Source organism: Nannospalax galili, unplaced genomic scaffold (genome assembly GCF_000622305.1).
Source record: "Nannospalax galili isolate Female #2095 unplaced genomic scaffold, S.galili_v1.0 scaffold634, whole genome shotgun sequence".
Lineage (NCBI taxonomy): Eukaryota > Metazoa > Chordata > Mammalia > Rodentia > Spalacidae > Nannospalax > Nannospalax galili.
The window spans coordinates 2,383,818-2,408,433 of NW_008336853.1; the positions used below are offsets into that span (position 1 = coordinate 2,383,818).

A 24,616-nucleotide genomic window follows, 5' to 3' on the forward strand; every position below is an offset into this window, starting at 1 on the left:
CTTGGCTGAAAGCCAAAATGTCCTTGGGCCTCTTAGCAACATACTCTGTTCCAAAGGCCAAAAATGTCAAAAGTATTTGGGAGCTTGTTTCTAATCCTTAAAAGATTTTAGGGTTACCTCTTCAGAGGGGGGAATGTTGGAGGGAAGGGAATGGGCATGGATTTGATCAAAACACCTTATATACATGTATGAAATTCTCAATAAAGTTTTTGTAAAAGTTAAAAAAAAAAAAAAGAATTTGGCCAGCAGTGAGGGGTGAGGGAGGCTCAAGGCTGTTCTGCTCCCCAGTCTTTCCTCCCAGCAATCTCTCAGGCCACATGTATCTCTTTGATAGCCCACAAAAGCATGGTTCTCACACCTTCCACCTGTCCCCATCTCCATGCCCACCTCTTCCAGACAGCCCACCAGGCCAGCTGCATGTATGAGAGTGGTGAAGGCTGGGGTTGAGGAGGGTGTCCCTCTCATTCCCTCTGGTCCATTCATGAGGTCCTAAAATCCCACCTTATCTGTTTCTCTCTCCCCAGGGAGACTCTAGGTTTCCTCTTAACAGTGATACATTTGACCCTGCCTGGCATTCTCTGGGGTTTCCTTCATCATTTTCCTTGCAAATCTTGCCTAGGAAGAAAGAAGCACAGCACACTGGGCAGTGGCAGGAGAGACCCATCACCATCCTTGGCCTGGCTGCTTTCGGGGGGAATCGATCTCATCTCTCGGGGAAACGGCTGTGGAAATCTGGTTGGCCTGCCAGGGCTGAATGCCGGGCCCCTCTGCTGCCCTCCTCAGTTTCAGGCCTTAGGTGACCAGCTCCTTCATGCCCCTCCACCCCCAGAAAACCTCCATCTGTAGGAGTCCCCCAACCCTCCCTTCACAAAGCTCACCTGGTGATGAAGTACTTCCAGGCCTGCGGCCCAGCACAAGTCAGGGTAGAGAAAGCCAGGGCAGCGAGGAGGGAGAAGAGGCCTAGGAAGAGCAGGCCCTCGATGCCATCATTGCAGATGCCAGTGAGGGCATCCAAGTAGTCCTGGGGGAGAAACAGGAGTGTGTGATTGGAGAGGGCACAGGTGGCACAGCCTGGTCTGAACTCTTCTACAGAAGCCCCTCTCTCTTCTGCATGGACCTACAATCTGGCGCCTTTCACTGACATTTGGAGTCCCCATCCTGGAGTCACCCAGTGGGGCTCCTGCAGATGAACCACTCTGCAAATACTTGCTGACCATCTATTAGATACAGGAGGGCTGGCTCCAAACCAGACAGAGAGGTGGTTGGCTAAATATAGAGCCAGAGACAGGTTACATTCATAACATTTTTCTTTTTACATTTTACGTTTGGTGCAAGGTCTGGCTAAGTTTTCCAGGCAGGCCTTACACTTGGGATTGACACCATGCGTGGTTCCTAACTCAATATTCATTCAAAAAAAAATTTTTTTTATCATGTTGAGTGTGGTGGCACATGCTTTTAATCTTTTTTTTTTGACTTTCTGAGACAGGGTCTCCCTGTAGCCTCAGCTGGCCTCGAACTCGCAGAGATCTGCCTGCCTCTGCCTCCTGAGTGCTGGGATTAAAGGCGTGTGCCACCATGCCCAGCTACATGCTTTTACTCTTAACACTGGGGAGACAGAGGTAGGTGGATCTCAGTGAGATCAAGTCCAGTCTGGTCTACATACCAAGTTTTAACCAGCTATGTAGGGGCTATAGGGAGACCCTGTCTCAAAAAAACAAACAAAATTTATTATTATTTTATGTGTGTGTGTGTGCATGTGTATATCCACAAGTGAGGGCACTTAAGTGTCACAGCACATGTGTGGAGGTCAGAAGACAACTACGCAAACTGGGCTCTCTTTCCGCATTGTTTTTGAGGCAGGGACTCTTGCTGCTTCTGCCGCACTGCACAGTGTACTCCAGGATAACTGGTCAGCAAGCTTCTGGGTGATTCTCCTGCCCCATGCCCCATCTTGCTGACGAAGGACTTTACTGATGCATACCACTGCACCTGGGTTCTAGGAATCAATTCATCAGGCTTGTGTGGCAGGTGCTTTTACCCACTGATCCATCTCCCTTGTCCTCATTGACTTTAGTCTGTTGTTGTTTTAGACAGGGTCTCATGTAGCCTAGGTTGGCTTCAAACTCACTATGTAGCAGAGAATGCCCTTGAACACCTGGCTTTCTTGCTTACACTTCCCATGTTTTTATTGGTGTGTGCCACCATATTTCACTTCCAATGCATTTAAAAATATTTTATTATTTTTATTTTATGTGTATGAGTATATTGCTTGCATGTATGTAAGTGCACTCATGTCATGCAATGCCCATGGAGATCAGAAGGCTTTGGATTCCCCTGGCACTGGAGCTACAGACAGTTGTCAGCCACTATATGGATGCTGGGAATTGAACCCAGGACCTCTGCAAGAGCAGTCAGCACTCTTAACCGATGATTCATCTCTCCAGCCCCTTTCAATACATTTTTTTTTTTTAAAAAAAGGGTCATTTGGGGCTGGAGAGATGGCTCAGCAGTTAAGAACACTGGTTGTTCTTGCAGAAGACCCAGGTTCAAATCCTAGCACCCACATGGCAGCTAACAACTGTTAACTCCAGTTCCAGGGGATCCAACAGCCTTTTCTGTCCTATGTGGGCACTGAACGACACGGGTGCACTTACCTACAATGCAGGCAATATACTCATACACATAAAATAAAAATAATAAATAAGATATTTTTTTAAAAAGGATCATTTAGGCTTCTGTGTGTGACAGGTCTTGGATGGTAATGGGGGGAGGGTGAAAGGGGGACCCTGTCTCCCAAGGGAACAATTAAGAGGCCATGGCTGCCACCCAGGAAAGCAGGCTGATGCCTGGACCATGGTGGAAACCATAGGGATAGGCACTGTCAGATTCATGATTCACTTAAGACACTTGCTGGGACATGCTGAGGGATCAGATGAGGAGAAGCAGAGAGAGGGAACGTGGGTGATTTCCATGTTTACAGCTCTGAAGTCAGACTGTCAGGACCCAAGTCCGAGTCCCTGACCTGCTCTCTAGAATCTTCAGTAACCAGCTCGATACACAAACATACACACAGATTTACATTATCCATCCATCCATCTATGCACACACAAGTATTAAGTTTCCTTATCTATAGATAGATTTTATTCTGCTCACAGAGTGGGTATTTTACAATGCAACTATAAGGACTAATTGCCATATAAATGATACAGTACATTGACAAAGGCTGATCACAGACTGGAGTGTTTAAGAGATGGCAGTTGGGATCACCATGACTATTCTAGATCCATATGGGATGCAGAAGATGGTGGCATTCATTGGCTCGTTGCCGGGGGTGAGGCAGGCACATGTTCCCAGGGTTCCCTGCATTTTTGTATATATGAGAGCTGGTTTTTGTTATTTCTGTTTGTTTGTTTGTTGTTGTTTCCTAAGCTGGCCTTGACTTCATGATCCTCTTGCCTCTGCCTCCAGTGCTGGGATTACAGGCATGCACCACCTTGCCCAGCATATCACACCCCAAGTTCCAGGAAAGATGACCCCGGCAATAAAACATTGACTTGCAAGTCAGGGAGGTGGATGGTTGACCAGATGGTCAGGAATCTAGGCAATGGGGAACTGTCTTCTTCATTTAGGTCAGTGTTTCCCAATGCCCTAGAGCTAACCTGACCAGCTCTCCTACTCCTGCCCCAGATTCCTTTCATGGAGTGCTTCCCCCCCCTCCCCAGCCACCAGAGAGAATCAAGAAGCCAGGCACCTCCTCCCCCTTCCCACTTAAGCCCCATTCCTGGGCCTGAAGGGAGTGTAGATAATCCCTTTCCTAGGTGCACCCCACACCCTCCATGCACCCTCCAGGGTCCCCTGCACCTTGTGCAGTCCTCTGCAATCCAACACGGCAGTCAGCTGGTGCAGGCTGGTCTCTGATGAGTTCAGCAGGAGCTGGATGCTGAGAAGGTCTTTCTGAAGTAGGAAGAGGGGAAGAGAAGGCAGAGTGAGAAGCAGGGGATGGCTTACAGACCACACCACAGAGAGCAGCAGGTGTAAAGGGGCCTCGTGAGCCAAAGAAAAGGGCAGAGCCACAGGAGAAGGGAAGGAGGGTTATGTAGTTGACAGCATACTCACCAAACCTAGCTAGGGCTTAGGTGGGGGTGTGGCAGGGGAAAGGGTTGCTGGAGTGCAAATAGGGCTCCCATCCTTCAACATGGTTCCTGTGGGAGGCGGCTGCCTTACCTCTGCTGTGGGGAAGAGGGGCACAGCGAACTGCAGCAGGCCTACAACTTGGATCTGCATGGTGGTCAGTGAACGCTGGAAGATGGTCAGTGACTAGATGGAAAGACCAGAGGCCCCCATGAGGCTCTATTTCCCAGAAGCCCCATAGCTACCCAGAGGCCTCCTGTAGCCTCTCTCCCTCCCCTCCCCCAGGTTAATGCACAGGAGTTTGGGCAGGCTGCTCAGACTCTGAATTCAGGGAGCAGGCATAGAGTTAGATTATGCTAGCCTGGGAACATAGGGGGATTTGGACCTATATAGGGAGAAACAGGTCCTCAGCATTCAGATCCCCAGCCATCTGGTCAACCCAACCACTATTAGGATATGGTCATCTGCTGTAGGAAGTCTCTTCCCGTTTATCCCTCTGGCTTCTTGAGAGCTCCATAGTCCTCTCACTTCTTGCTACTCAAATGTGGTCTTCAGAGAAGCAGCATGGGCTCTGCCTGGGAGCATGGGAGAAATGGGGAACTTTGGGTCCTACCCCCACCACCTGCATAACACCTGCAGGGTAACCAGCTTTCCAGGGAACTGTGCATATGTGAGCATGGGAGAAAGACCTAGAACGCGGTAACCAAGTGCACAGCGAAGACCACAGTGAAGCAAGGCCCAGCTGTCATTCTTCCTTGTGTGTGTGGAAGGCTCAGGGTGAGGGAAGGAGATGATGTGGGGTGGTAGAAAGGGTGAGTCTGGGTGACTGTACCTGCTGGAAGGGGCTGCTTAGGCTCTGGCTACAATGCAGGTAGTAGTGGGCCACCTCTGCAAGGCAATAGCATCAGTGTTAGGCAGCTCATAGGGAACCAGGTCTCTGCATGCGTGCTGGTCCAGCCCAGCCTGCCTTCCCTCCTCAGGCTCCCAAAGGAAGCAGTTTTCCAGGAAGCGGCTCAGCAGTCCAGCTAAGCCTGAAGTCCAAGGCATGGAGAAGGCTGAGTGACCACAGGGCTGGACGAGGTTAAGTTTAGGTGCAATCAGGTCATGTTGGCCTGGTCTGAGTGTGTGTGGCTGTAGGAACAGAGGTCCCAGAGGACGTTACCTGTGTTGATCTGGCTCTGTGTGTTGTTCAGGATGTAGGTGTCAGGAGCCATGCAGAAATCACTGGTGCCCTGAGTCGGAGACAGAACGAAGGTCAGACCCCCAGGCACTGTGAGGAGTGAATCAGGCTCCTGATGTCCCAGTTACTTTGATCTTCGACTCATTCCTGTGTTCAAATCCTGGCTCTGTCCTTTCCTGTCACCTTGGACAAGCTACTGAGTCCGTGCCTCAGTTGTTTTCATCTCTCGTGTGGACATGATGATACTAGTCACCTTACAAATGACTGAATGATTGTAGGCAAGGTGCTCTGGAAAGTGATCTCTTATTTCTAAGTGCCTCTTTTGGGACGGGGCCCAGGACAGCTGCAGGTGTGTGTGTGTGTGTGTGTGTGTGTGTGTGTGTGTGTGTGCATTCCTTTGTATCCCAGGCTTATTTGTCCTTCCTAACTGTATTCTTGTCATTATCAAGCCCTGCATATGCAGATGATCAGCCAATGGAAGGTCCCAGACTTGCCTTCTGAAATGTGAGGCTAGAGATGAGTTCATCTTAAGGTCTTTGGGAATCGGTCCTTACTGCTGAGATGGGAGGCTAGGGATTAGTGGGGTATGACTGAAACTACAGCACGGCCTGGTTAGGTGACCTGTAAGGCCAGTGTGATTGTGTGAATTAGGGACAACAGGAGGATGTCATTCTCTGAGCCCCAACCTGGCAGAGGAGGGTTGGAAAACCAGGGAAAAGGGGCCTCTCACCTTTCAGAGCAGCTATGGTAAGCCCTGGTCCTTTGTCCCACCCACACATGACCCCCTGGCAGGGGATTCCTCCAGGTGGCCCTGCAACACCAGGGGTCCTGTTCTCCATCAGGGTCATGGTACTCTACCCACACCACAGAACCTCCCCTTCATTCACTGAATCCATAGACAGGATTTGAATATTTGCTAGGTGCCAGGCATGGTTCTAGAATGGGAACTTGGAGGGGACGCCTGTGTTTTGGGACCTAGAGTAGAAAACGTGCATGGGAGTATTGGGAAGAATCAGGCTCCTCTGGATACAAAGCTTTCCCAAAGACCCACATGCATATGTGTACACACACACACACACACACACACACACACACACACACTCGCAGGGAAGGGCCTTGTGAGTCTCAGAATTTTTTGAGCTTCCTGAGCCCTGTCATTTTCATGAACTTCCTAAGAGCAAATGCTTCCATCCTAAAAAAAAATATATCCACACACACACACATACATAATCACCCACAGGCGCTCAGAACCCTGGAAGAATGGCTTTCTATACAAACCACCAACATATATAATAAATCAGCCAGCCTAATATTATTAGTCAGACTTGCAGTGCCAGCAGGACTGGTGGTGATACACCCTACCCCTTGGCTGGAGTAGCAGAAATGGGGAGCCAGGCTGGGGTACTTGGGGGGAGCCTTGGTAAACAAAGTAAGGCCATCATCTTTGTCTGAGTCACCGGACCTTGGGTCTAAAGGTGGGGAAGAGACAAGGAGACCCATCTGAGGCTCTACCAATGCTGGGGCCGCATTCCTTCCCCTGCTTAGGCAGGCGTGGGCTTTAGCCCACAGCTGGGAAAGTGAGTTAGGGTGGTATGGGGTATGTGACTTACTGTGAGGAGCCAAATGTATCCACAAAGATGATACATGCACGTGTGTGTATGCATGCGTATACGTGCCTGAGTACATGTGTGAATGTACGTACGTGTGTATACATTATTCATGCAATGGTGAATGAGATGAAGGGGGGGAGGTGAGGAAGGGGCATCTGGTATAGCTGGGGTGGGTAGGAAAAGCTGCCTAGAACCCAGCCCAGATGATGGCTGAGACTTCAGGAAGTTCCTGAGGACAAAGATAGCTGTCTAAAGGGGTTATCCCTGTGAGCCTCACATGATGAGAACTGTGTAAGAAGCCAAGATGGCTACGGCATACTGAGCGATTACTGTGTGCCATTCAAGGCAGGTCCTGTTATTCTCATTTTACACAGAAGGAAACTGAGGCATAAACTTTAATAACTTTCTAGAGGTCCCACTGCAGGGAAGGGATGGAGGGGCCATGTGGCATGGGCTGGGGGTTCCAATGGTCATGCTCTACCTCTGACCTAGGAGGCAAGCCTGCTGCCCCTCAGGCTTGGATGCCCTGGGAGTGCGCCATCCACCTTGCTCTGCAGCCTAAACACGTGTGGGGACTCCTCATGGGCTCTCCTTTCTCTTTCTTCTCTGCACTACCCCTCCTAGATCTGAAAAGCCCTGAGCCCCTAAGACTCTTCTGTGGTTCACACAGGGGATGGAGGATGGTCAGGGGAGGGGCTAGGGCCACAGGTCTGGAGACTCTTAGTTCCTAAGCTCTCATCTACCCTCCATTCAGCATCCCCTGGAACAAAGTCTCAGGGGCTGTGCTCTGGTCTCTGGAGGCCCTGCTTGGAGGACAGGTTGGGGGCAGGGTGGTGGTGTCAGTCTCTCCCCCCTCAGTGCTCTCAAAACAGGCCTCAGAGAGCAGGGTGGCAGTGGAGGCCACACAAAAGCTCTGCACAATGACCCCTTGACAGCTGGTGGCCTCCCCCCACCCCCCACTTGCAGCTCCTCCTCACCCCTCTCCCTATTAAAATGCTACAGCATCCTCAGCTCTGTCAAAGGCCCATTCAGTGCCCTCACACCCTGCCTCTCCCGCACAAGGGCCTGACTAAAGGAATTAGGGAAATGGCATGGCTCCCAACTCCCTGGCATTCCATGGCACCCGGCTGCAGATAAAACGGTCTGTGGGTTCCCTGAACGGGAAGCCCGGTAACAGAAGCCCCTGCTGGGAGGGAGCTGGCTCCCAAGGGGCAGCTCACGGTGGCAAGCTGGGTTCCATCAACATTTCCAAAGGCAGAGGCTGCCAGAAGTGGGTCCAGGCTCCATTAAGGTTCACACTGAAAGCTTCCCTGTGCCTACACTTGTCTCTGGAGGAGAGGTTGCCAGCTAGGCAGCTGCGCCCATCACTCTGGCCAAGAGGCCCCCCCCCACGCTGTTTACAGTCTTCCTAGCCCAAGGCTGGCAGGACGCTTTGAGCAGCGCCTGGGCTCTAGCACCCGGCTCTTTTCTGTACCAGCCCTTGGGTTGTGGTCATAGAACAAAGAGGGGAGATGAGAAATGCCCACTTCCTTTTTTGTTTGTTTTGAGACAGGATCTCATATAGTCCAAGCTGACCTTGAACTCACTAGGTAGCCAAGGATGACCCTGAACTCTTGATCTTCCTGCCTCTACCTCCTAAGTGCTGGGATAACAAGTGTGCAGTGCTGGGGATGCTTTGTGAATGTCAGACAAGCACATCACTAACTGAGCTACAGCCCCAGCTCTCCCTACCCCCTTTACGGTACTGAGGATTGAACTGACAACCTTTTACCTGCTACACAGTGCTCTACCACTGAGCTGAATTCTCATCCCTTTTTAGAGACAGGGTCTTACAAAGTTATTCAGGCTGCCTTTAAACTTGCTCTGTAGCCCAGACAGGCCTTTAATTTGTAATCCTCCTGCCTCAGCCTCCAGAGAAGCCAGGGATCACAGGCTTGCACCTGGCTTCTTAGCGCTTCTGAGTAAGCCTCTGCCCCAAGTAGCAGAGGCAAGTGGCACCAGGAAACATTCATTCTGTGAGCATAAGTGCCTAAGGCCAGAACTCCCGGTCAGCCCCAGGGGCTCCGGATAAGGCATGTGGGTAGAAGCTCTTATCTCAATCTCTGTCTTTTTACCTCCAGGTAAAGAACACGTGCAGAAGATGGGGTTCATTTATGGTCCTCAAATCAGTGAGGGGTTCCTTGAAATCCCGATAAAATGTGTTCCCCCAGCACACATGCACTTGTCTGTGTGTATATGTTCACATAGGTACAAATCACCATACACAGAACAGAGCACGCACTTGCTCCTGGTCATTTATACCATGGCATGATGATCTATCCACAAGTCTGTCTTCTACCGAGTGATTATCAACAGAGAACTCATACCTTCCTGGGTTTTGTGTCTTGAGGCACCTGGTCCTGTTGAATGACATGCCATAAAAACCATCTGCTGAGTGAATGGGCAGACAGACTCACTGATGCAGCTCAGTTCCAGTGTAAGACTACATTGATTTTTGAGACAAGGTCTCATATAGCCCAGGTTAGCCTTGAATTCACTATGTAGCCAAAGATGCCCTTAAATTTCAGATCCTTCTGCCTCCATCTCCCAAGTGCTGGGATAAAAAGTGGGCACCACAATGCCTAGCCCAAACATTCTCACGTAGGGCAGGCCATCACTTTTCTATAACATTTTGAGGCACCACAATCAGAAGCATGAGAGAGAGAGAGAGAGAGAGAGAGAGAGAGAGAGAGAGAGAGAGAATGCATGAGGACATTAGAACCAAAGGGCCAGAAAGCAAGATAAGCGCCACCTTCTATACACCTCATACCAGAGGCAGCTAAAGGCTCTTCCATCCCGGGCTGCCAACCCACTCAGCCTTCACTAGGTCAATTCTTCACAAGCACAGGGAAGTCACCTGGCCACCCACGAGTTCCCCACAAGCTGGTACAAGTAGCTGAGTCTAATCTTGGCTCTGCCCCTGAGGCCCTGTAACCTTGGGCAAGCCGCTTTCTGTCTCTGAGCCTGGCCGAGGTGATCCAAGCCGCTCCAATTCTGAGATTCTGGGATGGTAGGTGAGGGACTGAGGCTGGCAGCTAGTCTACCTGGGTGCTCTGGACAGGACACATCCTGGTCAGACCCACCACTCACACCCCCAACTCCACTCACCACTGCTGTAGCTGTGTCGGCGGCCAGGGAGGCCCAGCTGAGGATCAGGGTCAGCACTCCACAACACAGCATTCTAGGGCAGAGGCAGACACTGTGGGATTCCATAAGGGTGGGTGGGCAGGAGGGGGGGTCCCTTGAACAGCAGTCATCCTATCTGCCTTCAGTATCTTCCTCCCAGGCAGGGTTTCCCTTGCCATGCATGGACCACCCCCCTTCTCTACTAACAGCTGGGAGAGGGCTGTGGAGCCCAGTGTCTGGAACAGAGGTCCCTGGGTTGAAGAGACCCAGCTGGTGAGGGCATATTAGCCAGAGACAGCTGGAGGTGCTCAGTGTGGGCCACACAGCAAGCCTCTGCCTACAGTGTCCTGACTCAGCCGGGTGCTGGGGAAGGGCAGCCCGGCTACTGCACCCTCAGGGCCCTCGTCTGCCTCTGTGAATGGCTTCTTGCTCAGCTCTCTGTTCCAGACCCACAGGTAGGCTTACTTACGAGGCTAGGAGACACTTGGAGCGCTTGGCCAGTCCCAGGCAGGTGACCAGGCAGATGACCAGGTCCAGGATGAAGAGCAGGAGGTAGGAGAGCCACCTGGGTGGAGGCAGGGAGAAGGTCAGGATCAGAGGAGCAGAACTGCCCACCTGCTGCCCCGGGAGGCCGATGCAGCAGCCTAGGCAGAGGCTGGGGCGTTGTCTCTTCATTTTTAGCTAGACAAATCTGTACTCCTGCCCCTGTCCCCCTCTCCACCTTGATATTCTGGTGGAACAGCTAGACTAGTACTTGTCACTAGAACTTTCCATCATGGTAGAAAGAGTCTACATCTGTTTGTTCACTCTGTCTACCACTAACTACTCACAGATGCCTACTGAGAACCTGAGATGTGGCTTATGCAAGAGAGAAAATGAGGGGCTGTCAAGATGGCTCAATGGGTAAAGGCACTTGCTACCAAGCTGGACAACCTCCAAAACCCACATGGTGGAAGGGAAGAACTGACTCCTACAAGTTGTCCTCTGACCTCCTCCATACCCATGCCACAGCAGGTGCATGCCCACACACATACACATACAAAATAAAGAAATGTAAAAAAAGGAGAGTTGGCTCAGCAGTTAAGAGCACTGACTGCTCTTACAGAGGACCCGGGTTCGATTCCCAGCACCCACATGGCAGCTATGAACTGTCCTTAACTCCAGTTCCAGGGGAATCTGAAGCCCTCTTCCGACCTCCACGGCATTGCACGAAACGGGTACACTCACATACATGCAGGCAATGCACTCGTACAGATAAAATAAAAATAATAAATAAAATATTTTTTAAAATGTGAAAAAAAAATTAAAGATAGAAAATGAAGCTGGATGTGGTGGCATATGCCTTTAATCCCAGCACTTGGGAGGTAGAGGCAAAAGTTGTAGGCAAGCTTGGGGTGACAGCAAAACCTTGCCCATCCCCATGAAGGAAATGAATGTCTAAGTTTACTTAACATTAATTATTACTATTTTTTTTTGGTCTTTTTGAGACAGGGTCTCCCCGTAACCACAGCTGGTCTGAATTCACTATGGAGACCCGGCTGGCCTTGAACTCACAGAGATCTGCCTGCCTCTGCCTCCCAAGTGCTGGGATTAAAGGCGTGCGCCACCACGCCTGGTAATTATTACATTTTTTTATGGTGCTGGGATCAAGTTCAGGGCCTTATGCATGCTAACATGAGCTCTGTCTGCCATTGACTCCACTTCTAGTCCCTTGCCTGACTTTTAATTAATGTTAACAGACATAGGTGGTTGACAGTGTCCATACTGAACAGCAGAGCCCTGTCTCAGCAGCCCCCAGCAGGCTTCTCTCCGGACCTGCTTTACTTTGTTTCTGGATCTCTCAAAGAGCAGCAGATCCACTAAGGGCTGATATTAGTCACAGGTCTCAGAAAGCTCCTGAGATGTCCTCTTTGATGGACATTCTGCCTGGCTTCCCCAAACCTCCCATCTTGCACCAGCCTCTGTGGGATACACAATATAGGATGTCAAGGGTCACTTCAACCAACATCTGTGCCAGGCACTGAGCTTCGTATCAGGATGCCTACATGAGAGGGCCGGGCCCACTCCTGACTATCAGGAGCTCAGGTGAAGCCAGGGCTGGGATATCTTGGGGCCTCCACTAACCTGTAGGCCTCCAAGCCACTGCTCTTTGGGCCTTTGGGTCTCCCAGGGCTGAACCTCTATGGGAAAGCTGTCATATACCAGCTAGAGACTGTGGCAATCCACCTTTCCCACAACTTCATTTGTTTTTCAAGACAGGGTCTCTCTGTAGCCCCAGCTGACCTGGAACTTGCTATGGAGATCAGGCTGGTCTGCCTCTGCCTCCTAAGTGCTGGGATTAAAGGTATGCGCCATGTCCACCATCCCCACTCCCTTTCCTCTTTTTTTTTTTTTTTTTTTTTTTCTGAGATAGTGTCTCACTTATTTCCAGACTGGCTTCAAACTCAATATGTAGCCAAAGATCACTTTTAACTTGTGGTCCTTCTGTCTCTACAGTCCAAGTGCTGGGGATTAAACCCAGTGCTTCATATATGCTAAGCAAGCACTGTACTAATGGAGCTACATTCCCAGCCCCACCTTCCCCCTTTGACTCTGTTTCCAGATGTGTAAAGGAAGCTGGATCCCTTCATCTCACAGGCACAGGGCAAGGAGTGCTTGCTGGATGCAATGGGGTAAATAGCCACAGATGTTGCAGCCTTTATTTCTGCATAGTGGGAGCTGAATTGAAGAATGTGGATACCTTAGGTCCAAGGGCTGCAAGAAGATCTTTAAGTGCCCCTGACCCTTTCCCTTCCCATTAGGACTCAAGGGAGCCTATGCTGAAGACCAGTTTGAGCAACGGAGTCAGTAAGGGGGGTAGAGGGAGGAAGAGACAGGGAGCTTCTTCTAGTTCCAACAGAGAGAAGTCTTTTGATCCTTATTTCTCGTGATGCCAAGGCCAAGTACATTCATCGATGTCTTCCTCTCCAGCAATCGAGTTCTGCTTCACCAATGCCACAAGGAGGGGATGAAAGAGTCTGGAGTGAAAGTACGGCATGGGGAGCTGGTAGGGACTGACTAGATGTTCGGAGGAGGAGGGAGCAAGCTGGAGGCCCCCAGAAGCCAAGTGAGAGCCTATCTTTGTGAATCGAGGTTTGATACCAAAAGCAGGGGCTTAATCAAAACTCTTAGCCCCCATGCAGCACATCAAGCACCACACAAGCAGGCATTTGGGGTTTCAGAAACAGGGCTAAGGCTTTGAGACAAGGATAGAGCTGGCCTGCATTTGCTGGAGGTCCCAAGGAAGTTTTCTTAGAAAACCAAGTTTTCTTAGACTCAGAGTTAGAAGGAAGCTCAGGAACCATCTAGTGTTAGTGTCCCACTGTACAGATCGGAAAGTTGAGAGCTGTGATGGCTGAGAGTTCTAGAAGCTCGATGGGAACTCTATACCCTCCTTCCTTTGAGGGATGCTGCCAGGGTACCTTCCAAAATAGTGTTCTGTGTTCCCCAACCTAAAGATGTGCCACTCCCTCCCCACATCCTTCATCTGTAGGAAATACAGTTGGGGGAGGGCCTTCCCACCCCCACTCCCACAGCTCTGGTTTCCTATGCTTTCTTAGGCCCATGCCTGCTGCCTGTATAAGTGGTTACTAGAAACAACTCCTGGGCAGATGTGTTCTCCCAGAGGAGCCCCTGAGAACTGGGGGAGGGATTTCTCACCAAGAACTTGGCTGTGGCCTAAGGAACTGCTCCAGTCTGTGCCACTCCCACAGCCTCACCACATCCGGTCTCTGCAGGCCAGCATCCACATCTTAGTCCTAGACTATAAGTCTCCTGATTGTTACATCCTCTAAGTGATGGCCCCCCTCCGTTATAAAGTGCTCAGAAGTGTTTGCCTGACTGGATTGGCATGCATGACATCCACTAGGAAGCCTTTCTGGGGAGACTCATTCAAGGATCCTGTGAACTAGGCAGCCCAGGCAGGACAGGGAGCTGCAAACACAGCTGAGATAGAAGAAGTGACACTCAGTGTTCGGGATCTGCAGTGACTCTTGAACTAACCTTATTCCTCAACCTGACCCAAATAAGGAGGAGGTGGGTGCCTCTGAATTAGTTGCTGGTGCATTGGTTACTGGCTTTCCTGATTTTTTTTAAAAAAAAAGGGGGGGGGGTGCTGGAGAGATGGCTCAGCAGTTAAGAGAACTCTCTGTTCTTGCAGAAGCCCAGGATTGGGTTCCCAGTACCCACATGGGGATTACCATGGACCATAACTCCAGTTCCAGGGGATCTGACGCCCTTTTCTGGCCTGTTCAGCACAGCACAGCACAGCACATATATTGTACACTTACACACATGCAGGCAAAACACTCATACACATAAAATAAAAATAAATATTAAGCTGGGCATGGTGGTGCATGCCTTTAATCCCAGCAACTCGGGAGGCAGAGGCAGGCAGATCTCTGTGAGTTCAAGGCCAGCCTGGTCTACATAGTGAGTTCCAGGCCAGCTGGGGTTACAAGGAGACTCTGTCTCAAAAAAGACAAAAAAAATTAGTTTATGTGTATGTGTGTATATCTGTCTGCATGTGGATATGTGCAAGTGAGTGTAGGTGTCTGCAGAGGCCAGAAGAGGGTATCAGATACTCTGCAACTAGAATTACAGGTGGTTATATGTTGCCTGACTTATGAGCTGAGAACCAAACTCAGGTCCTCTAGAAGAACAATAAGTTAACCTCTGAGCCATCTCTCCAGCCCTGGCTTTTCTGATTTTTAATAACCTCACCTGAACAAGAAGCCCCTTTTTATACATAAACCTCAACTATTTCTTCATGGTCTTTACCAAAGTGCCCACAGGTTATCTGCCAAGCACACTTAGGGAGAAGAGCCAGGTCCGCAAGGACACCCACTCTAAACAAGCCGCCCAGCCTCACGTGACAATTTCAAGGGCTCAGGCAGTGAACAGCCCCCATATTAAGGGGCTTATCGGGTACCACTGTTTTAGGGCCACAGGTAGGCCCTCAGCTGGCAATTTTTGTCCCCTGGGAGAGAGGCATCTTGGTTTATATCTGTCTGGGAGGTGTTAGGCAGAGGTCCCTCTCCATCCAGAATGTCCATGATGTCAGAGAGATGCAAGGTCTAAGGGGTGAGGGATGGGAGCACCACTTGGACCCAGGAGTGCCGTCTAGAGTCAGAACACCACTGGGAGCTAGGGACTGGGTTAAGTCCTTCCTTTTGGAAAAGAGGGTCCGATGGGGAGGTCTTGAGCATTTCCTCTGAACTCAGCCCAGCAGTGGGGCTTTATGACATAATGGGAGTCTAATCCAGAAAATCAGGGTATATTTTACAATGTTGGGGTAAAGGCTCTGACCTTCCTCAATGGTTTGAAAAGGTGTCAAGTCTTTTGGGTACAGGAGGGATTCAAAGAGCTGACCCTAGTCTTGTAAGACCCATGTTATTTGTCCCACCCTGTGCTTTCGTGATGCTGGGGCCTGCTCTGGGAGCACAGTGACACGCATGTCACCCATGATGCATGTACACTATGTTGAATGCTCAGTCATTTGGATGGAGGTCACCCTAGGATGGAGACAGCTGCCTCCTTCCTTGGCTCTTACCGAGTGAGCCTTCCGAGACTTTATACCTAGAGGGAGGACAGCCAGGGTCTTCATCAGGGATGGAGTCCCAAGGGAGACATAACAGATATCACAGGCTGGATGACACAGGGGTTAGTTTGCACACCTAAGTGAGGTGGTGTGGTATGATGCTTAATCTTGAAGGAACTAGAATCACCTAGGAGACAAATCGCTGAGCAGGCATGAACAATATTTTCTTTATGCAGGGCATGGTGCACACATTTTCAGGCCCAGCACTCAGGAGGCAGAGGTAGGCAGATCTCTTGCGATCAAGGCTAGCCTGGTCTACATAGTGAATGCCAGGCCAGCTGGGGCTACAGGGAGACCCTGCCTCAAAAAGACTGAAAAAAAAATTTTCTTTTTAAAATCACGTGTGTGTGTGTGTGTGGTATGCATATGAAAGTCAGAGGAAAACTTGCATGTTTTCTTCTTCCACCACATGGGGCCCAGGGGATTGAACTCAGGCTTCCATGCTTGGTGAGAGGAACCTTTATCAGCTTGGTTTGAATGAGATGTGTCCCCCATAGGCTCCAGTATTGAATACAGTATATGGTCCCCAGTTGGTGCTGTTTTGGGGTGCTCATGGAATCCCTAGGAGGTGCACGTTGCTAGAGGCAGGAGGTTATTCCGGGCAGGCTTTGAGGGTTTATAACCTTATTTCACTTCCACCTTGCCATCTCTCTGCATCCTGCGAGTGCTTGAAGATGTAAACGCTTAGCTTTCTGCTAAAGCTGCCCCCTGCCAGACCCGCCCACCGTGATGGACCATATGCTCAAATAAATGCTTGTTCTATAAGTTGCCTTGGTCATGGTGTTTTATCACAGCAACAGAAAAGTAACTAATACGCCATCTGAGCCATGTCAACAGCCCAAGATTTTCCAGATTATAGTGATTGAGGTAGAAGACCCCCCGCCGCCCCGAATGAAATGATCTGAGCGGCAACATTCGCTGTTTCCTGACTGCGGATGTAGTGTGACCAGCTGCCTCAGGCTCCTGCTGCTATGACTTCCCTGTACTGGACCGTCTCCTTGAACTGTAATCCAAAATAAACCCTTCCTTCCTTAGGTGGTGGTTGTCAGGATTATTTCCTCACAATGAGAAAAGTAGTGTGAGGTGGTACCCCTCAGAACCCCTCTACTCACCTGCTGCATTGAGGCTGGGGGGCATGGCTGGGCCTACAGATGTTGTTCCCCCAGCCCTCCCACGGCCTCCCTAGAGCCAGAGCCTCACCTGTAGTATTCTACCCAGGCAGTCTTGTGGGACAGGTCAGTCAGCTGCATGGTGACCTCCCTCCACACAGGCAGTCCGGAGAGCTGGAAAACAACGTTGCCCGCCATCTGCTGCATGAACTTCAGGGTCTGGATGTAGTCACCCCGAGCAGCAAAGATTTCGCTGAGCCGCGCCAGGTGCTGCTCTAGGTCCATTTTCATCCTCTGGGTGTTTCCAGATACCTAGGGAGGGGTAGAGACTGAGAGTCTGGCCTGGGAGGGCTCTGGAGATGGTCTCTTCAGGAAACAGTAGTTGGCCATCTGGGTTTGAAGGGCTGTACCATGCCAGCCCGGCCCCAGGGAGCTCGTGAGATGGCTGTCCCCAAAGGAGGGTCCAAGGACAAATGCCCTGCCACCCACCGCCATAGTGTGGTTCTGAATTGTCCCTAAAGATCCACATGCTACAGGCTTAGGCCCTAACGTGGCAATACCCAGAAGTGGTAGAAATGCTTAGAGGTGGTGGGCCTGGTGGGAGGACTTAGGTCATATTAGGGCATAGTGGGCATGTCCTCCCTCAAAGAGGATATTCTCATTCTCTCTCTCTCTCCCTCTCTCTCCCTCTCTCTCTCTCTCTCTCTCTCTCCCCTCCTCTCTCTGTCGTGTCCCCCACCCCCGCTTTTGGCCACGAGAGGAGCAGCTTTGCTCCCTCCACCTAGGAAGCCTCGCCATGTCACCATGATGAGCAGACTCTCCAAAGGCCCCCAAACAATGGGACCAACCAACCATGGGCTGAAACCTCCTAAACAGACCCAAAATAAACTCCTTTTCCTCTCTATTTTCAATTGTATTTATTTATTTTTATTTTGTGTGTGTGTGTTGCCTGAACATATGTAAGCACATCTGTATGTGTAATGCCTGTGGAGGCCAGATCCCCTGGAACTGGAGGAAAGGATGGTTGTTAGCTGCCATGTGAGTGCTGGGAACTGAACCTGGGTCCTCTGCAAGAGTAAGCAGTGTTCTTAACCACAGAGCCATCTTTTCAGGCCCTCTTTCTTTTATTTTTTTTGATACAGGGTCTCATGTACCCAAGCTGGTCTCAGACTTGCAATGTAGCCCTGAATGACTTTGAGCTCCAGACTCTTCAGCCACCACCTCCCAAGTGCTGGGATTATAGGTGTGCAAACCTATTTACTTTATAATCGATGATCTCAGAGATTTGTTATAGTGATGGAAAGTACATACACACATGTGCATGTGTATGGGTGCACACACACACACACACACACACACACACACCAATAGCTTGGCCTAGTTACAGCCTTCACAGGACTTTGGCTCTCTGATCCAAGCCTTACTGCAGACTGAAAATATGAAATGTAATCTGAAAACACCAGTCCAGGGCTGGGCGTGGTGGCGCACGCCTTTAATCCCAGCACTCAAGGCAGAGGCAGGCGGATCTCTGTGAGTTCAAGGCCAGCCTGGTCCACATAGTGAGTTCCAGGACAGCTGGGGCTACAGGGAGACCCTGTCTCAAAAAAACACACACACAAAAAAATAATTTTTAAAAAGGAATAAAACTAAGAGAACAAAACTATCTCCTAGAACTCACTATGTGGACCAGGCTGGCCTTGAACTCACAGAGATCCGCCTGCCTCTGCCTCCTGAGTGCTGGTGTTAAAGGCGTGTGCCACCATGCCTGGCCCAAAACTTCTTAAAGCTCTAGAAATAAACTCTATGCAAAATCGGAAACAAATCAACAACTCTGAAATTCCAAACACTTTTGACCCCCAGCACTCTGGAGAGAGGCAGCTTGGCCTATATAAACAGACCCAAATGGGGAAACAAAATAATCCATTCTTCTTCCCTGAACACTTGGGAGTATAAAATAAAGTTTAAGTGCTTTGCGGCTGCTGCTTCTCTGTGCTGTTTCCTACAACAGGGCTCCTAGACACCATATAGGAGAAGGGGCTGTGTTGCTGAGCTGGGAACAGCTCACAGTGCCCTATCTGCAAGGCCACACAGAACAAAGGGACTTTGAAAACAGACAAACCCTGATACTGTCTCTGCTTAGCCTGGCCGTGGGACAGGAGGAGGAAATCAGTATCTTTTCTTGGGTTTATATCCTCCTGGGATGTTTGTCCTGCTAGGGTTGGGGGTGGACAGGCATCTGTTCCTTGGCTGAGCCTTAAGCAGACCCTAAAAAATGGCAGTGTCTGTCATCACTAGCTCCCAAACTTGGGGCGCAGGTGGGGCTTATAGTGCAATGGTGTTTTCAAATGGTCAGATCCAGGTGGTTACTAGGCTTGGGGATGCAGCCCTCACAGCCTGACCTGGTCCCTGCAGGTCTAGGCCGAGCCTGCCTATTGGCAGCTGAAGAAAGGGCTTTGCTGCCCAGGCTGGTCTGGAACTTGCTACATCTTGAATTTGAGATCCTCCTGCCCTAGCCTCTAGAGTAGTGGGGATTATGGGACTGTGCCACCAGGGGCTGGCTTTGCTGTTTCGAAGCCGTCATGCACAAACAGCTGGAAGGAGGGTATGTTGTGATAACCCTCGCCCTGTAGCCTTTGCTTCTACGGTCTGTAAGCTAAAGACGGCACAGAAGGGGCAGAGCTTTTCCATGTTGGGGGAGAGTGCAGCAAGAGAGCCCAGAGAACATCACTCCGGGCCTGTGGAGTCATCGGGACTTCACATCGACTTTGTGGTTTTTCACGTCTGCCCTACACTATGACTTCCCGGTTCTAGAAAAGAAATGGCTCTGTTTCCTTTTATTTCCTCATGTCAGCGCTTCCGTTTTCTGGCTTGCACTGGGTTCTCAGGACACGGTGAGGGTGGGAAGGACAGACAGCATGGTGTCTCAGGCTGGAGGAATCCCAGCATTTGGGAGGTAAAGGTGGGAAGACTGCCCTGAAGTCAAGGCTAGCCTGGACTACAAGTGATGCCCTGTCCAGAAGTCAAGGCTAGCCTGGACTACAAGTGATCCCCTGCCCAGAAGTCAAGGCTAGACTGGACTATAAGTGATCCCCTGCCCAGAAGTCAAGGCTAGCCTGGACTACAAATGATCCCTTGTCTCAAAGCAAAACAAAACACCAGAAACTAACAAACAAAACTCACCCCAAACCCCAAACAACAAAACTCAAACCAAAATTGTAAACATCTCCCTAGACTACTTAAACTCTTGAATTCCTGAACCTGCTGTCTCAACTTCCTGAGTCCTGAGATTACAGGCCTGTGCCACCATGCCTGGCATTGTGGTTTTTTTATTGTCAAGGGGAACTTTAAGAAATAGAGAGGTCAGGCCTCGTGATTGTAGCTGTTAATACAGTGCTTGCCTGTACTAACCAGGCCCTGACTTAAAGCCCCAGCACCCAAAAAACTGGGTGTGGCACTAACACCTATAATCCCAACACTCAGGAAATAGAAGAATCAGAAGTTCAATGTCATTCCTGGCTACATAGGGAGTTTGAGCCCCCCTTTAGTAACATGAGACCCTGTCTCAAAAAACAGAGAAATAAAAACAAGAAAAGAAACAAACATAACTCTCTCCTACAAACAATAATAGTCCCCCCACACACACACACAAAAAACAAGCAAAAGAACAGAGAAGTTAAATTTTTATAGAATAAACCAGGTATGATGTCCAGAGCCTGTAATCTCATTGATCAGGAGATTAAGGCAGGAGGATGAGGAGTTTGAAGTCAGCCTGTACTATATAGCAAAACCTTCTAGAAGGAAAAAAAAAAAAAAAGAGGCATTTTTCTCTTCTGATGCTGCTCCACAGGAAACAAAAAATTTAGAAAGGAAGGAAGGAAGGGAGGGAGGGAGGGAGGGAGGGAGGGAGGGAGGGAGGGAGGGCGGGCGGGCCGGAGATAGTAGTGGTCTTCGTTCTTGCTTACAGGTGTGATGCCCTTGACATGGACTGTTTCTCTCCCTTGAGAAGCTCTGAGGTTGAAGGGACAGCTCAGCTCTCCCACTAGGCAGGGCCAACCATAACGTAATGTATAAGCTGTAGTCTCAAAGGATGGGGGTGTGGTTGTGAAAGTGTGGTCCCCAGGCCAGCTATATCACCAGGGAGTTCATTATAGATTCAAACTCTCAAGCCTGCCTCAGAAGGGGAATTGGAGCCCAGCCAGGGAGCGGGGCCTGCCATCACAGCCCAACAAGCCCTCCTGGTGCTTCTGACGTAAGCTCTAGGTTGAACCTCTAGGAGGGAGGAAGAGCGATGCCAGGTGTCAGGCTGGTGGAGCAGAACACCCATCTCAGATCTGTGTGGGAAGTGGGAAAGAACACAGGGCTAAGACCGGGGCTTCAGGTTCTTGTCGGGGGATGTACTGGTTTTTAGCCTTAGGACAGCCATGCCATGCCTCAGTTCCTTCACTGAGCCTGTGCGTATGAGACAGTCTGACTGACTAGTAGATCATAGACATAGTCTTATTTAAGGCTTACTTTTAGACCCTGAAGGGTTGAGGAAGTGTGCCTGGTTCTGGAATCCAGGTCACCTTCTCTGGATGTGGAAAACTGGATCTACACAATTGACCCATTAGCTTTTACCAACCCAGAATCCCCAGTTTACCCCTTTTTGAGCCCCTAAATTAGGGCATGAAGCTAATCCAGAACTCAACCTGGTTTTCTCAGAGCCCTGAACTGTCACCCTTATCCCCACCCACACTAGGGGGACAGTCTTCCCTGGGGCAGAACAGAATAGTAGGGGCTTCTGGTCCAAAGAGGGGAATTCAGAGGGTCCCTTGGTTCTGTGTTGGGGGCTGCCCCAGAAGGCCTCTGGTTGACTATTTGGCTGTTAGCTCTAGGCTCCAGCAGGCCCAGCCCTAAGTCATCTGGGCTTGCCTGGGAGTACCCACCCAGACTTTGCCACCCACAGCCTCCCACAACCCCAGCACCTTTACTTCACCTGATTGCAGTAATTATTATGATGATGCCATTATCTCAGTCCCCCAGGTGGAGTGCACTTCACTGTTTACCTCGCACTTTCACTGGTGTTAATTTGACACAGACACCATTTACCTGCTATTTGGACCTCACCCTTTGGACCAGGAGGGGAGGACTCAAGATCAGTTATCTTTCCTGCAGCTCTCAATCTGAGACTGTTGGACACCTACCCTAAGGCCCACACCAGCTCCATGGGTCCCAGTATGTGGGACAGAAGTGGCTTGCAGCCACCAGGACCACCAGAAAACCCAGGAGAACTGACCCTACTTTGCAGTAACAGCAGTGGGGTGGGGGATGAGGAGCTGATCTTCAGAGACACAGAACCCTTCCCTTTAGGAGGAGGGTGAGGGAGGGTCTCAAGAGCAGGACTTCAGTTCCCAGCTTTCTCCCCAGCATGCCCTTACCCTGAGATAAGGACTTGGAGAAATAGATTTTCCTACTAGTGAAGGTCATGGCCCTGGGGCTTTCTAATGCAATCTCCTCCTCCTACTGGGTTCCTCTTCCAAGGATGCTGATGGCTAGAGAGGGGAAGGCAGCACAACACGGAGGACAGGCAGACAGGCAGGAGGACCACGTCCTTGGGTTTACTCCCCACCAAGACTGAGGTGAGCAGGAGCGTTCCCAGGAGCCAGCTCATATTCAGGCCTTCCTGTACTTCACAGGCCAGGCTGGGCAGCTGTTCCTATAATGCTGTCCCTCAGCTCCTCCACCCAGCTGCCTAGCCTCACTCCAGAGATGCCCAGTCCAGTACCCAGACACCTCAGGCATCGGGTCTCTCCCAGGGATTTAACCCTTGGATATAAGGGGGAGAAGGATGAGGTATATATAGGACAATGGGGGTCTCTGATGTGACATTATATACTCAGCCTCATTAAGGGGCCTCTCTGGAGGCCAGAGGCCACCTCTATTTTGAGCAGTACAGCCTGTCTCTTTAAGGTGAGATTTCCTGCCTGCCCCTCTTGTCTCTGGGAGCTGATGGAGGGATTAGAGCCTTAGAGCAGCTTAGAGGAGCGTGTGGGAGGGGACAGATGAGGTTGAGTCCTCCCTAGGAGGATGCCAGGGCAGTGACCAATTGCTCTAATTAGGGCTGGGTTTGGTGGTGGAGACTGCTGACAAAAATGGGCCTTTTCCTGGGGCCGTTACTCCTCTATGGGCGACCTGGTCAAGAGCGGGTCAGATACCCAAGGACCAGTTTCCCTGAAATCTGCTCTTGGTCTCTTTTTGCACCAAGAGTCCTCAGGAAACACCTGGGTCTGCTGTGGGTCCCCTGGGAAAATCAGCAGGAAAGACTAGCCTTAGCAAGTCCCAGGCAGGCAGGGGCCAGGGTTGAAGAGAGGAAATCAACTCCTTGTTCTCCATCATTTGGGTTATTGTGGGGCTCAGCAGGGCAGCTCTTCCTCCAAGTAGCTCAACTTCTTTTTTCATCAGCCCAGAGCAGTCTTCCGCAGTGAGCTTCCAGCAGGAGTGCACGAAACCAGAGCCCCAGACACAACACCGGCTTCCGTGGGCTCCCTCAACTCCTGGGGCTCTTTCATTGTTTCTAAAGACAGTTTTCCCTCTTGACAGCTGGACCAGAGCTTTAGACTGAGGACTCAGAGCTAACATTAAAATATCCATGTTCAGGGGGCTGGAGAGATGGCTCATAGGTTAAGAGCACTGGCTGTTCTTGCAGAAGTCCCGGGTTCGAATCCCAGCACCCACATGGCAGCTAACAACCACCTGTAACTCCAGTTCCAGGGGAGCCAACACCCTCTTCTGTCCTCTGAGGGCACTGTATGACACGGATGCACTTACATACATGCAGGCAATACACTCATGCACATAAAATAAAAATAAAGAAGCTCAAGGTTATCCTTCCTGACACAGAGTTCGAAATTAAAATGTCTTAGGCAAGCAAACACACACACACAACGCATGCTCAACAGGGTATGGTGACACACACCTGTAATCCCAGCACTGGGTAGGCAGAGGCAGGAAGATCGCCCACTGAAGGCTCAGGGGGAACATGGTCTACATAGTGAGTTCCAGGCTAATCAGGGCTACACAGTGAGATCCTGCTTCAAAGAAATATTTAAAAAAGCAAGAGAAACCTACGCTCAAGTCTCTGTCAGGGAATTGGGCAAGTGCTCGGCCGTCCTGCAGATGAATTGGGGTCTGATGGGGTTGAGCTGCCCCAAACCTCTCCTGGCCTGGGTCACAGAAATTGTGCCTGCAGGGTTAACTGCAAATGGCAGAATGGAGCCCAGTCCACACCACCACAGACGGGCTCCTGAGATATGACTGGTGCCCTTGCTGACCTCATGGGCTGTGTCCGTGCCTGGCTAGCTGTCTACCATGCTTACCAGCTCATCAATCCTAGAGAAGGTGTGGTTGGCGTTGTCCAAGGAGTAGATCAGCTGGTCTACTCCATCGTTGGTCTCGCTGTTTCCATAGAACCCAACGGCCACAGCAGCACTACAAGCAAGACCAGAAACAAAGATTAGGGGTGACATTTGGGAAAGAACCCATTTATCTTTGGTGTGTATGTGTGTGTGATGTATAGTATATGCATGTGTATACACGTGTGTACGGCATGTGTGCACGAGGCCAGAGGGAGAAGTTGGGAGTCGTTCTTTACCTCTTTCTTCTTTATTTCCTTGGGTCAGGGCATCTCACTGAACCTGGAGCTCATAGAAAAGGCTACCCTGGTGGCCGGTGAGCCCGGTGATCCCACCTGTCTCCACCCCCATACTTCCAGCACTGGGGTTACAAAAGGTGTGTGTGCCTGATG

At 50.4% G+C, this 24,616-nt stretch overlaps 1 protein-coding gene across 1 annotated transcript in view; it reads right to left on the reverse strand.

Annotated features, from left to right (window-relative positions):
* Ttyh2 (tweety family member 2) overlaps nt 1–24,616 on the reverse strand; it is a 52,593-nt gene that overhangs the window by 8,747 nt on the left and 19,230 nt on the right. The window contains exons 3-11 of the mRNA XM_008831475.3: nt 24,189–24,300; nt 16,925–17,145; nt 10,556–10,651; nt 10,069–10,141; nt 5,294–5,363; nt 4,964–5,019; nt 4,225–4,317; nt 3,862–3,954; nt 879–1,021 (exon numbers count right to left, since the gene is read on the reverse strand). Of these exons, the coding sequence (XP_008829697.1) occupies nt 879–1,021; nt 3,862–3,954; nt 4,225–4,317; nt 4,964–5,019; nt 5,294–5,363; nt 10,069–10,141; nt 10,556–10,651; nt 16,925–17,145; nt 24,189–24,300 (957 nt within the window). The remainder of the gene's footprint in view (nt 1–878; nt 1,022–3,861; nt 3,955–4,224; nt 4,318–4,963; nt 5,020–5,293; nt 5,364–10,068; nt 10,142–10,555; nt 10,652–16,924; nt 17,146–24,188; nt 24,301–24,616) is intronic.